This window comes from Phascolarctos cinereus, unplaced genomic scaffold (genome assembly GCF_003287225.1).
Source record: "Phascolarctos cinereus isolate Bilbo 61053 unplaced genomic scaffold, phaCin_HiC Scaffold_4;HRSCAF=312, whole genome shotgun sequence".
NCBI lineage: Eukaryota > Metazoa > Chordata > Mammalia > Diprotodontia > Phascolarctidae > Phascolarctos > Phascolarctos cinereus.
The window spans coordinates 475,969,306-475,986,972 of NW_027555847.1; the positions used below are offsets into that span (position 1 = coordinate 475,969,306).

General features: G+C 37.2%; 1 protein-coding gene across 1 annotated transcript in view; it reads left to right on the forward strand.

Annotated features, from left to right (window-relative positions):
* Window positions 1-17,667, forward strand: part of BPNT2 (3'(2'), 5'-bisphosphate nucleotidase 2) — a 56,850-nt gene that overhangs the window by 24,246 nt on the left and 14,937 nt on the right. Inside the window, exons 2-3 of the mRNA XM_021005906.2 lie at window positions 13,210-13,372; window positions 17,535-17,630. Of these exons, the coding sequence (XP_020861565.1) occupies window positions 13,210-13,372; window positions 17,535-17,630 (259 nt within the window). The remainder of the gene's footprint in view (window positions 1-13,209; window positions 13,373-17,534; window positions 17,631-17,667) is intronic.

Consider the following 17,667-nt stretch of genomic DNA (forward strand, 5'->3'; position numbering starts at 1 on the left):
CAATTAAGGTGGGAGATAGAGAAATAGAGAGAAGGAAGAACATAGAAAAAGGGGAAAATAGGAGAATGGAGTAGGAGAAGAAATATTTAGATATGAAATCATTGAAATATTCTGGAAAACATTTCAGAAAATACCAACTAAATAAAGCATTAAAACAGAAATATATTATTAGTTCAAGTATAGCTTACATCTCCCCACTTTCTGTGGCACCTTTCTTTTGTTCCCACCTCTTCTGCCACCAAAAAACCAAAACAAAATGAAACATTGGTTTTTATAAAACCTGAGCGTAGAACTTCAGTTGGCTTTTTTCTTTTCCATCTCCAGCTTTCTGTCATAAAGAGGCAAGGATCAAGTGTAGAAATATTCCAATGGATCTGTCATCTCATCAGTTTGCATACTCCCTCCAGCAGTGTAGATCAGAACCTATACAAGCTTGCCTATCCTATCTAATTCTTGGCCATGTAACATCCTAAGTTAATTTGGGGAGTCCACCCCAGGTGCTGACGGCCTTCCTTGCTTTCCCTTTACCTCAAATAAATATAATTGGAGTACATGGGCTAACCACTTGGCATCCCTTGCTTTGTTAAAAATAATATTAATAGTTAATATTTTTATAGCACTTTCTATGTGCCACATACTGTGTAAGCACATTACAAATATGTCATTTGATCCTCACACAACCCTGTTTTAACCCACACTTTACAACTGAGGAAACTACGGTAAAGAGAGGTTAAGTTACTTGTCCAGGGTTCTACAACTTGTAAGTGTCCAAGGTTGTATTTGAACTCAAGTCTTCATCTCCAAGCCTGGCTCTCTATCCACTGCACCACCTACTACAAGCAGCCATCTTTCTTTCTTTTTTATTTTTTAATTCATTTTTCAGTGACAATTTTTGTATTGCTTTGCCTTCGTAATTATGTGTTTGCATGGTATTGTTTCTTCTAACTCCCATCTTTTGCCTTTCAGTTGCTTTTTGGTTGATCCTCTGTGGCGGTTTTTTTGGACACTATAATGTTCCATGACTTGTAGCCATACGTAGAACACTGCTGGAAGAATATCAGTATTGTAGAGAAAGAGGCCTTTGTTTCAGGGACAAGCTTGGGACCATTAAAATAACTTTGTCAGTTTCCCAGTGGCAATCCAGCACTCTCTCTTCTCCTTCTAGTCGATTCTGTACTCAGCTCATTGTGTATTTGCAGATTGAGATAGCCAGTACAGCCACAGAGTAAAAAATTCGTCTCTAGACTCTAGCATTAGTGACCAGAAGAAGTGATCCTCAGAGCTGGGGGTGAGGTCTTAGAACCCAGGCCTTAATATGTTTTAGGGAAGGAAAGGAATGAATGTGGTGGCATAGCAAGGTCATTCAAGATGAGCAGGATAGGCTTGGCAGAACACAAGTGGAATGTATTTAAGATTAGTTTATTAGGGTATTTGTTTCACCTAAGATTAGAAGAAATTATAATAAATACATAATACATAATGTTTTAAGTTTTAAAATAAATTGACAAGCATTTATTAAGTGCTTTTCACATGCCAGGCACTATGTAAAATGCTCAAGATACAAGTAAAGGCAAAAACAGATCCTGCTAATTATCTGACTCAACTTGTTTTCCCAAAGCTTGCCCTTTTATGGTAACTCTAACCCCACCTCCGCCCTCAGCTAACATGTAAGGGGGTGTGTGTGTGTGTGTGTGTGTGTGTGTGTGTGTGCGCGTATATATATATATAGGCATGGTCTGGGTCAGCTGAGGGAGCCAAGGCCTTGGGCTCTGACAGCTGGAGATACAAAAGTCTTATTTTTTTTTAAAGTTAATTTTTACTGTGAAGACCTACCTTTAAATTATGTTTTGATGACTTAGATCAGAATCTTTTATTTTCCCCCCAAATGCTTAGCATTTAAAAACCACTTACTTGGAAAAAATGAATTTTTGCATTTAATGATGTGCTTTTTTAAAAAATCTAAGGACATAAAATAATAGTCTGTGTTATTCCTTTTTAAAAGTTATTTTTATGAATTATAAAGTCAGGTTTTCAGAAAAAGAATATGGTATTTTTATTTCCTTTCCTAATTCCTGGGCCTAAAAATACTACTATAGTTTATTTTGAGCAGGAAGCAATAGTATAATACTAGAGAATTAGATGTATGTTCAAAGTTATTACAACATAGTAACTTCAATTTAGAAACACAAAATGAACGTATCCACTGGCTTTTGAACATTTTTAAAACTTGTTCCTGGTTATATTGATAATTATCACACCTAGGTTTGTTGGTGCTTTGTTGTGCATCAGGAAACTCACTCAATCCCCATTCTTACCCCCCTGCAGCATCATCTCCTGTTACAAAAAGTTCTAAGTCTCAGCAGATTGCTGAATCTAGTTTGGGAAATATAGTTTAGGAAGTAGTGAAATTATTTTTAATGAAATTTAATTGTCACTTTTTAGTTTTTCTGTTTTCAGGGGACATAGTCAAAGTTTTGACAACATTTTTATGGGAAAAAAAATCGACTTTGTATTAGAAAATCATTTTCCATTACTTGTGCGCTTCAAGTATATTACACTTAGTCTTTAAAAATTTGTCTTCCTTTAAACTGGTTGTCTAAAAATTTCACACCCCAATTATTGTCCCTAACAACATTTACCAAAGATGGTATGGAGTGCAGTTCTTCTCTCTGTCTTTTTTTGTTTATTTGAAATGAATATCAGTGAAATACCTTTAACTTCTAAATAGTGAACTGTGGACAGTAAGGATAATTTCCCTTTATAGGGCTTTCTGGGTGTGATTGTTTAATAGCTTTTGCATTGATCTTTTGCTATGAACATCTTTAACCAAAGTAAACTGAAAGAGCAAATATTGATTTTTTTTTTTACTGTCTACTTTCCTCACATGCTTCTACAGGAGCCATCCATTCATGTGTTGCTAGAGGAGCTTATCAAATTTTAGTATTCTTTGCTACTTCTTGCCTATTCAATGATTTTAAACTGCACATTTTGAGTATCAGTAGGTTGAATGAACATCACATTATTAGGCCATTGAGTATACATATTTAAAAAATCAAAAATGTATTCTGCCCTTGCAGAATTGAGCATGTGCTTACTACCTTCACTCTTTCATTGACCTGCTTTGTTTTTTTGTGGATATTCTCTTGACCAAAGCAGATTGCGACTTCTGTAATAGAGGATCTTCTGGTACTGGCGGTGGGGTCACAGATGCCGTCAGATGCTCCACCTGTTCATAATAAGCCTTCCCAGATTTGGTTAGGTTCACCCCCAGACAACAGTCCTGTAATTCTTTGTCAGATCTATACTCAAAGCCTTTACAAAATGGGTGGGATCTATCAGAACTTGTGGTCCTATTAGAAAAGCGTAGAGAACCCCTGTTATCTCGTACCATGTCAAACAGGGTGCGACTGTAGGGTAGTTTATAGTGTATTAAGGCAGGCAAAATAGATAAACCTTTAACTGATAGAAACGTAAGACAGTATTCCAGGCAGTATTCCAAAAGTTCACTTGGAAGTTATTTGTTTGTAGCTTGAGACATCTTTTCTTACAAAAAACATTGTTTTAAATTGTAGTTAGTGGCATTCCCTGGCTATTTCCAAACCATGCCACTTGCATTCTGGACATGTTCTTCATCTTCCTGCACAGAAAGCTTTGCTGTAATCTTGGGACTTTAGACTCTGGGAGATGAGTTTTCCCCTTTCTTGCCTGGAACCAGGTCGCTTGCCAGCCTTTTCTAAAAGCATCCTTGTTTATGTGTGTCCTCCTCTTCCTAGTTCCCCTTCTATTCCGTTAGAATATAAGCTGTAATATAGGCTATTTGTTTTTCTTGCCTGTATTTGCACGGTAACTGGCACCTTGTTGTTGAGTCATTTCAATTGTGTCCAACTCTTCATGACCCCATTTTGGGGTTTTCTTGGCAAAGGTACTGGAGTGGTTTGCTGTTTCCTTCTCCAGCTCATTTTACAGATGATGGACTAAGGCAAAGAGCATTAAGTGACTTGGCCAGAGTCACACAGCTAGTTAAGTGTCTATGGCTGGATTTGAACTTAGATCTTCCCAACTTCAGGCCTGGTGACACCTGTGACACCTAGATGCCCCAACTGGCACCTAGTAAGTGCTTAATAAATGCTTTTTTCATTCATTCTTCTGCCAGCCATACATAGATATGACATGATGGGAGATTCAAAAGAATTATATATGGTGCCTGCCCTTAGGGAACTTACAGTCCAGTTGGGGAAGAAAAATTAATGTGATAAGAGACAGTAGAAGAATTAATCCATAAACTGTGGTATTGATGACAATTTTGGTGAGCACTTACATGATCATTTGATAAGATGTGTGTGTGTGTGTGTGTGTGTGTGTGTGTGTGTGTGAGAGAGAGAGAGAGAGAGAGAGAGAGAGAGAGAGAGAGAGTCAGAGTCTTTAAATCACAGAGTCTTAGAATTTGAAGGGACTTCAGAGGTTTATCTTACTGAACCCATATAAGTGGTTATATATTAGTGTCAGGCACCTACTACTCCTTGAGATAATTCATTCAACTTTTAGTCAGTTTTAATTGTTCAGAAATTCCAATTCCTACCCCCTTATATTGAGTCAAAATTTGACTTTCTGCTACCTCTGCCCATTTTTTAGCCTTGTGCTTGGGTTGCCAAATATTGGGAGTCCATAATCAAAGAAGACAAAATGAATATTTTTCTTCTTTAATCTTAGCTCCCTTTGATTCTTGGACCATGGGCAAAGCCCATACTTTCCCAGCCTTAGTTTCTCCATGTATAAAACTAAGCTTAATGACATGGTAGCCTAATGCCTAGGACTTGAAAGAATGAATTAGCTGTTTAAAAGATTATTGGCTATTTGAATTAGAGATACTAATGATGTATTTCAGTAGTACCTTTCATCCAGAGGTCTGATAATGGTGACCATCTTCACAGCATCTGTAAAGAGAAGCCTCACTATGCTTACTATGCCCATTTTTACATACAGAAGCTGAGATTAATAATTTAGCCATCTGATGTTACTCATCAGTGACACTGTGTTGAGGGTGTGTTGAGGCTTAGTAGTTGGAAGAGTTGTGGATTCAGAATCAGAGGAACTGGGTTCAAATCTTGGTCTGCTCTTTACTTCCCTTGTGAGTTTAGTCAAATTTCTTCCTGTCTCTGGCCTTCAGTTTCCTTGTATGTGAAATGAGAAGATTAGATTAGACTATCTCTAAGGTCCCTTCTGTCTATAAATTCTATTTTCCTTTGTTTCCTGATGTCAGAGTGTTATGATAGACTTTCAGACTTGATAGAAGAATGCCGTGTTGCATGGTATTAAAAAGTTGAGAGACTTCTCTGAAAAAGAATGTATCAATGTGGTTGTAGCTGGCTTTAGAATCTATCCATGGTCACAACTGAAAGTACTATAGGTCAAATTAGTGCAAGTCCCTTGATAGCTACCAAATTGTGGTTTGGTTTCATAAAACATGTCTGACTTTCTTTATATCATGCTCCTTGCTCTGCCTTCAGCCCCAAGTCAAGCATTCTGGCTCTCAGCCTGTGACCTTGGATACCAGATTGGTCAGAATTAGCCATAGCTAGCCCCACCCAGACCTACCATGCTATTGGCCAGTGTCTTTATGTAAGGTTGCTGAGTGAGTAGTACCCTGTTGTCCTCCCTCCCTCCCCAGTACACACTTTTTGCCACCTCTGGAATTAGCTGCTATTATTATCCCCATTTTACAGATGGGAAAACTAAGGCAGACAGGTTAAGTAACTTGCCCAGGGTCATCCAACTAATAAATATCTGAGGCAGGATTTGAAGTTGTTTTCCCAACTCCCAAGTTTAGCGATTTTATACATTTAGTCACTAGCTGCTTTGTCATTTAAACAACCATTTATTAAGGGCTTACTATATGCCAGTTACTGTGCTGAGTTCTGGGGATAAGAAGAAAATTGGAAGAAAAAAAAAGGTCTCTGCCTAAGAATGTAAGCTCCTTGAGGGCAGAGATTGTCTTGCCTTTTGTATTTTCTGTCCTTATCACCCAGAGCCATGTCTGGCACAGAAATGCTTAATAACCTTCTACAGGGAAGATTATTTACCACCCCTGGTCATGCTTCAGTAGATCCAACAGATATTGATGGGGGACACATCCCCCAACTGTGTAGATGATAACCCATCCCACTTCTCATCCTAAATACCTACTATGACAATAGATCTGACAGTAACACTAAGAAAGAGGATTTAAAAATGAGAGTGTGTCATTAGTATTTCTGACCTCATCAATTATATGGATCTGTGGCTGATTTCTGGGAATTTTACGTGTTTGACCTTCATTTCTCTTTTTTTGTGGATGTGTTTTTTTTTAAGTGCTATTTTAAGTTTTTAAAACACCCACATATCTTTACAATCTTTTTTTCTCAAAGCCCTCATGCATCAATAGCTTGTCATTGGTCTTTTATGTGAAAAGCAGAAGAGCCTTCGTTACTTTTTCACAATAGAAACAAAAGATTATCTAGATTTTTGCCTTCTTATGAGTATGGCATTTAATCTCATTTTGTTTTTTTAAAGATTATTTAGGAAAGTATTGTGAAATTTGCCATCATAAAGGTTTGTTTCAAGTGCCAAGTAAAGAATGGAAAAAAAAATTAAGTTAGTTAATTTAGTTAAGTTAGTGCTGCTATGTATTTTTGATTTTGAAGCAAATCTTTTTTTTTCTCATAAAGATGGATGTTGTGGAATTTTTTAGAACTATGGTAACCTTACAGATCAGGTAGTCAACAAGCATTATTAAGTGCCTACTATGTGCCAGGCACTGTGTTAAGCACTGAAAACACAAAGAAAGCAAGGAAAAAAGTCTAATGGGGGAGACAACATGCAAACATGCAAAACAACCATGTACAAACATATATACAGGATCAGTGGGAGATAATAAGGGAGAAGGCACCAGCATCAAGGGGGACTGGGAAAGGCTTTTTGTGCAAGGTGTAAATTCATCTGGTACCTGAAGAAGCCAGGGAAGCCAGGAGTCAGAGATAAGGGGAGAGAAAATTTCAAGTCTTATTTCTTATCACACACTCTTCAATCCCCTAACACTGGCCTCCTGGCTATTACACAAAGAAGCCTTTCTGTTTCTTGCTCTGGACATTTCTCTCTGGCTGTCCATTATGCCTGGAACTCTTTCCCTTCTCCGTTCCAATTATTGACCTCCCTGGATTCCTTTTAATCCCCAACTAAAACCCTGTGTTTTATAGGAAGCTTTTGCTAGCCCCTCTTAATTCCAGTGCCTTCCCCCTGTTAATTATTTCCTATTTGTCTAGTATACAGCGTGCTTTGTGTATATTTGTTTACAGGTTGTCTCCCCAGTTAGACTGTAGGCTCTTTGAGAGTAGGTACTGTGTTTTGCCTCTTCACGTATGCCTAGCACTTAGCACAATATCTGGCATATAGTAGGTGCTTAATGATTGATTGATTGATTGAAGCCTGAGGAACAGCCAGTGTCTTGTTCAAGGAACAGCAAAGAAGCCAGTGTCACAGAGCAAAGAGTACTTGCAGGGGGAGAATAAGAAGATGGGAAAAGTAAGTGGGGGCCAGATAATGAAAGCCTTTCAATGTCAGATAGTATTTTATATTTGATCTTGGAGTTGTAGGGAACCACTATTGTTTATTGAATGAGGATGGGGTAGGTTGGTAGGGAGTGGAGAAGGGAATAAGTATATACCCCCTACTACATGCTAAGCCCCTTCTAAGTGCTAAGCAATTCACAAATGTCATCTCATTTGATCCTCAGAACAGTCCTGTGAAATAGGTGCTATTATAACTTTATATTTGTGGAAACTGAGGCAAACAGGTTAAATGACTTGCTCAGGATCACACATCTAGTGTGTCTAGGGTAAGATTTAAACTCAAGTCTTCCTGACTCCATTCTCAGGATTTTACCTACTGTTCTACCTAGTTGTCATACAGGAGATGTTATGGTAGAAATGGTGGGACTTGGCAAGAAATTGGATATGGGGTGGGGTAAAAATGTGAGGAATGGAGGAAAACACCTAAGTTGGGAGCCTGGTTGACTGGGAGGATGGTGATGCTATTGACAGTTATCAGAACATCAGGAAGAGGGAAGGACTTTGGGAAAAGGCAATGACTTCAGTTTAATACATGTGAAGCTTAAGATGTCTGTGGGATATCCTGTGTGGGATGTACAATATATAGTCAGTTGGAGATAAGAGGCTGGAAGTCTGCAGAGTGACTAAAGCTGGAGAAATAGATCTGGAATCATGAGCCCCAGAGGTAACTGAACTCTTGGGAACTAATGAGATCGTCAGGTGAAATAGTATATGTGGAGATGCCAGCCTCACTTTAAAGTGGACACAGGCCAACCCTACCTCCGATGCTCTTGTTTTTCTAGCCCTGGTTCCATCACCTACTAGCTGTATGTCATATAGCTTTCCTGGCACTCAGTTTCCTCATTTGTCACAGAAGAGATGTTGGACTACATGATCCTTTAGTTCTCTTCTAGGTCTACATTTATGATCCTAATAATTATTTAGTTGACAGGTTTAAAGAGCTTTATATACCCTATCTGATTTGACACGAACAGTCCTATAAGATAATTTCTATAGAAAACCGAAGCTAAGAAGTATATAATTTATTGGGGTAACAGATAGAAGAACAAGGGCTAAGAACTCAAGTCTCTCACCCAGTTCATCTTCTGCTATTACAAACTGTCGTTTTTAAGATTTTTGTAAAGAAACAGCATTTAAAAGATTTCTATGGAGAGGTAGTGGAAATTAAGTTTCTTGTTAAATATTTTAAGCTTGTGTCTGTAGAAATATTGGGAATGTCAATCCGCACCCCTTTTTGATCCATCCATACTTGGAAATGAAACAGATACTCTTAGGACCTATGACTTCTAATTCAACCGTATACATTGTATTAATCCAATACATTGTATTAGAAAGTAAGTGCCATTCATGTAGGGACTCCTTTTTTTGTTGTTTATTTGTTTGTTTTGTCTTTATGCCTAGGATGTCGCCTTGCCTATAATAGATTCTTATTAGATGCTTCTTGAATTGAATTGAAATCCTAAAGTTATGAATCGACACTGGTATTTTAACTTCATTAGCTCCAGCACGTCAAAGAAAAACTATTAATCTTGTACTCTGTATTGTAGGCACTCTGCCAGAAACAATTAAAACATTAACATTAATCTAATAACCCAAGCATTTCTGACTTGGAGAAAGTGTTAGATCAAACTGGGATAGTCCCCCAGGCCCTCAGACATGTCCTTTACCGAGAGAAATTGAGGCAATACTTATGGGAATATTGAACAAAGAAAAAATTAAAATATGTTAAAATAACATACTTAGGTTAACATTCAAAACAGTTGTCACTGTTCAATTCCTTCCTTGACTATTCTCCTCAAGGATTGCTAGGGCCTCCTCCCAACGATCAGTGGATCCTTTCTGAATGGAGAAGTATTGGTGGTAACCACATCCTTTCTGGATTTGTAGAAAGAGGATACTGACCTTAGTTGATTTAATAGCTCAGTCTTTTCAAGGGGTAAGTGAAGTTAAATGCATAACCAGAGAAGAGGTACTCTTTGTTCTGAGTTTAGCTACCATCCTTAATCCATTTGCCCAAGCAAGGCCTTTTGTCCTTTTTTTTTTAACCTGCCTAAAGAGAAAAATCTATGAAAGATTTTTAGGCCAGAAAAACAATTATTTCTTAAAATTTTAGAGAAACTAAAATGGAGTTTTTTTTTCTTTTTAAATAGGCTTACATAAATATAAACCTCAAAAAGTCCTAACTGACATTGTTGCTAGCCTTTCCAGAGTGAGGTGGTAGTCATACTTGGCTTCTCTAATTTGACCTATTACTGAAATGGATTCAAATAACTTCTCGCACTCATATAAGATTTTAAGACAAAGTATTTTCCATAAAGCAACCCTGTGAATTAGAGAGTCCAGGTATTATGATCTCCATTTTTCAGATGAGGAAACTGAGCCATAGAGACTTAAGTGATTTGCTATATATCAGTCACATGGCTAGTAGGTAAATTGTTAAAGCTGTATGCAAATGCAATGCAAAAACCGTGGTAGAAGTAGGTGAAATAAATAAATAAATGTTAAATAAGCACAGTTCTAAGATGGTAAGCAGTGAGTACCTAGGGCTGTTTCATGAATTAGGTTCTTTAACATCTTCCGGTTTGCCAAGGAAAGCCAACTTCATCAAAGGATTATAATTTTAGTGTCTGTTGAAATGAAATAAGGGAAAACATTGGCCAAATGGCAGAATGCAGGAGGGTAAAGGGAAAAGGGTATTTTGCCAGTCATGGTGAGGATTTCAGTAGTGGAAGTAGTTAGGATCGGATGGAAGGAACTAGAGCACCTGGGGAAGGACATGATGAAGAAGGGAAATTCTGTGGCATTTTCAAACTATAGAATCAAGTAACTCAGAGCTCTAGCCTTGGGTTGGCTCAGCCTGGTGCTTTTGCTTCTGCTGAACCTGTTGTTATCTGAAGATCTGAAAAGGTCTCTGAAGATCTTGAGATAAACAGGTCTGGGATATGGGTAGCAAGAGCTGCCTTGGTGATTTCATGGAGGCGGCAGTTGGGGACTGGCTGACATCACAGAGTGAGGTAGATCGAGCATGTGCCAGCACTGAGGACACAGACAAAAATGAAAGTTTTTGCCCTCACTCAAGGAGTTTAGATTGTGTTGGAGGGGACAATGTAACATAAAACTCTATATAAAATAAATATAAGGAAGAATTCGGGGGGAGCTTGGGGAGGGGCAGGGCAGGCCAGAAGAGTGTAGTAGTGGCTGGGATAGATGAGGAAAGGTGAGATGCTGTGTGCCATGATAAAGTCAGCTTTTGTAAACTACAGTGATAGTGACTGTGAACCTCCCTCCAACCCCCCAATCAGGAACAATCTTTCTCCTCAGACTTCATCTAACAGTTTGTTTCTCTAATGCATTTATTGCCAGCAGCTTGGCCTAGTGGATAAAAGGTCAGCCTTGGAGTCAGGAAGTCCTAGCTTGAGTCCAGACTCAGACACATGCTTGCTGTGTGACCTTGGGCAAGTCATTTAACCCTTCATTGTCTCCAGGCAGCTGCTGTACAAGACCAGACTTCACCTGTGGTCCCTGAAGTTGTTTTTCGCAGTAGAAGTTCTGTATACTAAAGAAATGACAGTTGTGTAAACAAACAAACAAGATACTTATCATGCAATATGTATGTCATGGTTATCTGCGTCTGTATGTCATCCTCTCAGCAGATTGAGCATCTTGTGTAGAAGGGATTGTGTCTCGTCTGAATTTAGGATTTGCTGCAGTGGGGCAGCTATGTGTCACAGTGGATAGAGTGCCAGGCCTGGAGTCAGGAAGACTCATATTCCTGAGTTCAAATGTGGCCTGAGACCCATATTAGCTGTGTGACCCTGGGCAAGTCATTTAACCCTGTTTGCCTTAGTTTCTTCATCTATAAAATGAGCTGGAGAAGGCATGGCAAACTACTTCATTATCTTTGCCAAGAAAACCCCAAATGAGATCATGAAAAATCAGATAAGACTAAAAGGATTGAACAACAACAGAAATTTGCTTCAATGCCTTCTTTACACATAGCAAATACTTAATAAATTTGTAATGGATGACCTATTATTGTAGTCTTTTTTTTCCCCAAAATATTCATTCTCTTATTTTTGAATCATTTTAATCCTACAGTTTATTCAGTAGAATACCAAATATTTACTGAATTCCTAAACCAGGCAGCTGGTTTAGGTGAACAATCTGCTGCTATGCTATTGACTTCTATAAGTTACTGTTTTTCAGGGCTTAAGGATGTATTTTGATAATGTTTTCCCTCTTCCCAGCTGTTTATATGATATTGTCACTGATGTAAGAGGATGTTTGTTGAAACTGTTAAAACATAGCTGTGACCTGTGTCTTATTTCTGTCATGTGGGTGAGTGGGGACTAGTCCCTGGTGTGTCCCCCCATCTCTGCCCTGATTTCTGTACTGCAGGGCCGTGACATCTGGCCACGGAACCACAAGCTGTGAGCCGGCTCTAGAATAACCATAAAGAGGCATTGTTAGAGAGGAGAAAACAAATAAGCCAGTCATATTCAGAATACTTGCTTCTTATTGAAGGGTACTCATGCCCTTGCCTGCCACATTTCTGGGGGTGGAGAGGGTCTTTTTGCATGGAAATGCTTAGCTAGAGTAAGTGACTTAGTTAACTTTATAACTTTACCTCATTTCTGTGCAGAGAGGTACAGTATAAGTATGCCTCATTTTACATAACAAAATGATTCCTTATATAAATCTGATCTTTATAAATTAATTCACATTTTGAATGTACTAAGGAAAGTTGCTGTTGAAGGAATTATATAGGGAAAAAAAGGATTATTACCCCAATTTTACAGATGAGGAGACTGAGATTCATAAATGGTTGAGTGATTTGCCTGAAGGTCACACAGCTATTTAAATGTCTCAAGTGGGCTTTGAACTTAGGTCTTTGTGACTCCTAGAACAGCACTCTGTCCACTATGTCATGCTTCCTCTCTTATCAGGATGTCTTTCTGGCATTTGCTATTATTCTTTCTAAGATTCTGTAGCTTTTGTCTCTGAAGTCCCCATTCCTGTAGTGTATTTACCTGCCAATTTGGTTTTCTTATTTTTCATTCCTAACCATTAAGGTAGCTCCTTGTGTTCATTGAGCCAAAGGTCAAATGCTATTCTCCCACTTTTGATCAGGTTTTTTTTTTGTCTAAAAGTGTTATATCTTACACAGCTTTGCCTTAAATTGGCATCTCAACTTTCTGGATCATAAAAGTTACCCTCTGTTTTACTTAAGTGACACTTTGATGTTCTGTGTAGGTTATCTTTGAAAAAACTCAGATGTGAAGTTGAAATTCCCTTTGATGATGGTCTCTTTCCATTTTGCCTTGAGACAAGTAGATTTGAACATGTCCTATTCCATATAGCTCTTTGTTGCTTTTCACAAGTGGTGTAACACTTCTGAACCTCAGTTTCCACTCCTTTAAAATAATGCCTACCCCTACCCCATTTAATAATGTTGTTGAATTCATGTGTTTAGAGCACTTTAAAAACCATGAAATACTTCACATAAATTTATAATATAATTATTTTCTTAATACTAGTTCATATGCCTGAAATATTTCTCTCCATTTTGTTCTTGATTGTACTTAAGTATTTTTTTTTAACCCAGATTAATACTGAAGAACATGTGGATGCAGCTGACCAGGAAGTTATCTTGTGGGATCATAATATCCCTGAAGATATCTTGAGGGAGATAACCAAACCCAAAGAGGTCCCAGCAGAAAGTGTTACTGTCTGGATTGATCCACTTGATGCTACACAGGAATATACAGGTGATTTTGGATTAGCTGATCATTATAGAATGGAGAGTTAAAAGAACAAGTCAAGTTTGGTGATCAAGTGTCAATCTAAGAAGAAACTTTTTATTTGCAGTGAAACTCACAGAACAACTTACTGAATGCAGTATAGCATGATGAGGGAGTTAGAATAGATTAACTCTGGGGCCTTCTCCGGGTTTAAAATTTTGTGATCCTAATGTCTCATAGCCTGCAGCTTTTAAAAAAATAGCTGTTATTTTTTGTTAGTTTGTATTTGTTAGGAGAAAAAGTCAGCCTTTATTTTGTCTGATTAAATTGTATTGTACTTAAGTGTCTTGAGAAAGGCAGTGATGTTATTTTCTATCAAAAGAGACAGCTGACTGATATTTATGTTATATTTATACTGTGGCACAGTTGAAAGGGGGCAATTATATGGCTTAGTGGATAGAGTGCTGGGCCTGAAGTCAGGAAGATCTGAGTTCTAATTTGGCCTCAGACATTTACTAGCTCTGTGACCCTGGGCAGGTCACTTAACCCTGTTTGCCTCAGTTTCCTCATCTGTAAAATGAACTGGAGAATCGCGAACTACTCCATTATCTTTGCCAAGAAAACCCCAAAACAGGGTCATGAGGAATTGGACACGACTCAGCAACAACAAAAAGAATGAGTAAATTTCAGTCATGCAATTTTAAGATGAGAATTGACCTTAGGATAAACTAATCGAACCTCATTACTTTATACATGAAGAAATGGTTATTCTGGTTGGATAAATGATTTGCCTGTGCTCATACATCTAATTAGTGACTAAGCCAAGGCTAGAATCTAGCCAACATCTAGCTAGAATCTTTTCACTACTACAACTTTTTCTTTCTTTCATTTTGGAGGCAATCAGTGTTAAGTGGCTTGCCCAGGGTCACACATCTAGTAAGTGTCTGAGGCTGGATTTGAACTCAGAGCCTCCTCACTCCAGGCCCAGCGCTCTATTCACTAAGCCATATGGGTGCCCCCTTTCAACTGTACCACAGTATAAATATAACATAAATGTCAGTCAGCTGTCTCTTTTGATAGAAAATAACCAGAGCCTGGTGCTCTATCAACTATGCCACCTAGATGCCCATACTTCCTTTTTCAACAACACATTGCCTTCTGAGGTGGTTTAATCACTTAATCTTTAAATAGGTTTAGATTTATAGATAAAACTGACCCAAGCATAGAGCCTTTTAATAAATAAAAGGTTTATACTCTAACCTTTCATGGCCAAAATCCATTCTCTAATGTTAATCCTTTCCCTAATAAAAATGATTTAGTTATTTCCGGACCTAGATTCACAAACATTGAGCTGGAAGAAACCTTATAGATTTCTAGTCCAACCTGTATCAGAACTGGATTCTCCTTCAAAACATCCATAATAAGTGGTCCTTTAGTTCATGCTTGAAGGCTTGAAGTGACAGGGAACTTAGTACTTTTTAAAGCAGCTCATTACATTTTTAGACAGCCTTAATTATTCTGAAGTTTTACCTTTTTCTGGTACCTTGTGAGACATTTGAATGTTTTTCTGTGCCCTGTGATAGAATTCATCCAGGTCTGGTGAGTTGTGAACTCTCTAGGCTGGTCTGTGTTTTCTTAGCATGTCCTACTTGTCTGGGTTTTCTTTTTACTGCTAGCAATTTTTGTTTAACCTTCTCAGTCTGAAGGTATTATATTCCTTAGTTAAGTCGTATCTGACTCTTCCCCATTTGGGGTATTCTTGGCAAAGATAATGCAGTAGTTTGCCATTTCCTTAACAGCTTATTTTAAAGATGAGAAAATTGAGGTGAAGAGGATTAAGTGACTTGCTCAGGGTCACGCAGTTGGTAAGTGTCTGAGGCCAGATTTGAACTCAGAAGATGAGCTGCCTGACTTCAGGACTGTACCACCTAGCTGGCCTGTTTAGACTTCAGCCATAAGATAAATGGGCCACAGGATAGAATGTATTGAGCAAGTATTGCATGATAATGAGATGTGCTGGAATGGAGCACTGAATGTGAAAACAGGAGAACTGGGTTCAATTGCTGGCTCTCCGGCCACAGGCACGTTCCTCTGACTTTTGTAAACTTTTATGTCCTCAGCCCCAAGAGTAGAGATAATATTATTTGGACTGTCTGCTTCACAGGGTTGTTCAGAGAACCACTTTTTTTCACAACAATAAAAACTGCTACAGAAATGAGTTATCCATGTGTAATTTATATCAAATTGCTTTCTCTAGAAGAGAAGAGGAGGGAGAAAATTTGGAACTAAAAATTCAAAAAACTGAATGTTAAAAATTGTTTTTACATGTAACTGGAAGAAAAGTATTAAATATTTATTAAAAAGGGAAAAAAGAAAAGAAATATAAATTATTGGTTAAAAAATGGATGGATCGATTCACTTGGAAAGCAAAAAACCAGGAATGATGCCCTGGGATTTGAAATCAGAAGGCATTATAAGATCGGGTACTGCTAAATCTCCTTCCTTTACATTTTTTCATTAGTTCCTTTGATTTTCTTAACTTTTTTGTTTTTCTAAATGAATCATTTTTTTTTCTAATTCAGTATTTTTTTTTTGTTAATTTAATTGGAATGGCATTGAATATATGAATTAGTTTAGGTAAAATTGTCATTTTTTTATTATATTGGCCCTGCCTACCCATGAACAATTAGTATTTCTCCAATTATTTACATCTGATTTTATGTGTATGCAAGTTTTTTTTTTTATAATTTTGTTTATGTAGTGCCTGGGTTTGTTTTGGCAGGTGTACTCCCAGGTATTTTATACTATCTAGAGTTAATTTAAATGAGGTATCTTTTACTATGTCTTGCAGGGTTTTGTTTGTGATATATAGGAATGCTGATGATTTATGTGGATTTATTTTATGTCCTGCTACTTTACTAAAATTATTAATTGCTTCAACTAACTTTTTAAGTTGAGTCTTTGGGATTTTCTAAGTATACCATCATATTGTCTGTAAAAAGAGGTAGTTTTATTACCTCATTCCCTATTCTGATTCCTTCTATTTCCTTTTCTTATTGCTATTGCTAGATTTCCAATACAATATTGAATGATTTAATAACTTTAATAAATAATTTAATAATTTATCCTTTTTAAATAAAATATACCCCCCAATAGCCACATTCTCTTTGTGGGGCACATTCCATGAATTTTCATTAGTATTTACTAAGTAATTTTTACTTCTTTGTAAGATAACCTTAAGTATAAAACACAACTAAATACATCTTCAGTTGACTAGGAGAATTTTTTGGTTATGCTCTGTTTTCAATGGAAAGAGGCAAATTTGAGGAAAACAAATTATTAGGGATTGACCAAAAGTTATATTCAGTCTAATCTCATAGAACTTTTACAACTCCCGTGTATCTAAGACAGTGAAATTTGATATTTAGAATTCAGAGTGATGACCCTGATGCCCTGGCCCTGCTGCTCCTGAGTGACCTTGGGCAAATCACATCCCTTCTTTTGACCTCAGGTTCCTCATCTGTAAAATGGAAGATAATCTCTAAGGTCCTTTCTAATTGTAAGGTTGCAGCATTCTGAGCCATCAAAAAGATTAAATTATATTTAACATGTTAATTTAATGCTATATTTATTGATATACTGATCTGTGGGTTTTAATATATCTTGGGCCAGAAGTGTACTGATTATGTTCATCTCAGATTCTAAACAAATTGTTTTTTGGTTTGACAAGAAAATTCAGTTAAAAGCAATACTGCACTCCCTTATATTTCCTATGAATTCAGAATTTATTTCATGTACATTCGTGATCTTGGAGATTGACAAAATGATTCACAGTGGAAGCTTTGAAAAGCTTGACCTTACATTCCCTTTGAAAGGCAAGATAGTTGAAATGCAAAAAGAACATATTCATTTGAATAAAGTACATTGGAAATAGATGTTATGTAAGAAATAATCTTCCACAGGAGTAGATTGATGAAAACTAGAATTTACTTTATATTTGCAAGAGGTTCATCCTGGGGTAAGGCTACATCTATTTTAGGAGAGACTTGCCCCACGGAACTATTTCATATCACTTTTTTTTCAAATAAAGAAAATAGGAACCTTTTGTTATAAAAGCTGATCTGGATTCTGGATTTATATTTTGTGACTTTAACCCTGGTATTTCTTTTTTTTTTTCTATTCCATATAGAGGATCTTCGGAAATATGTCACTACAATGGTGTGTGTAGCTGTCAATGGTAAACCGGTACTGGGAGTAATACATAAGCCATTCTCTGCATATACAGGTACTCTTTTGTCTGCTGTATTGTTTCATTCTCTTAC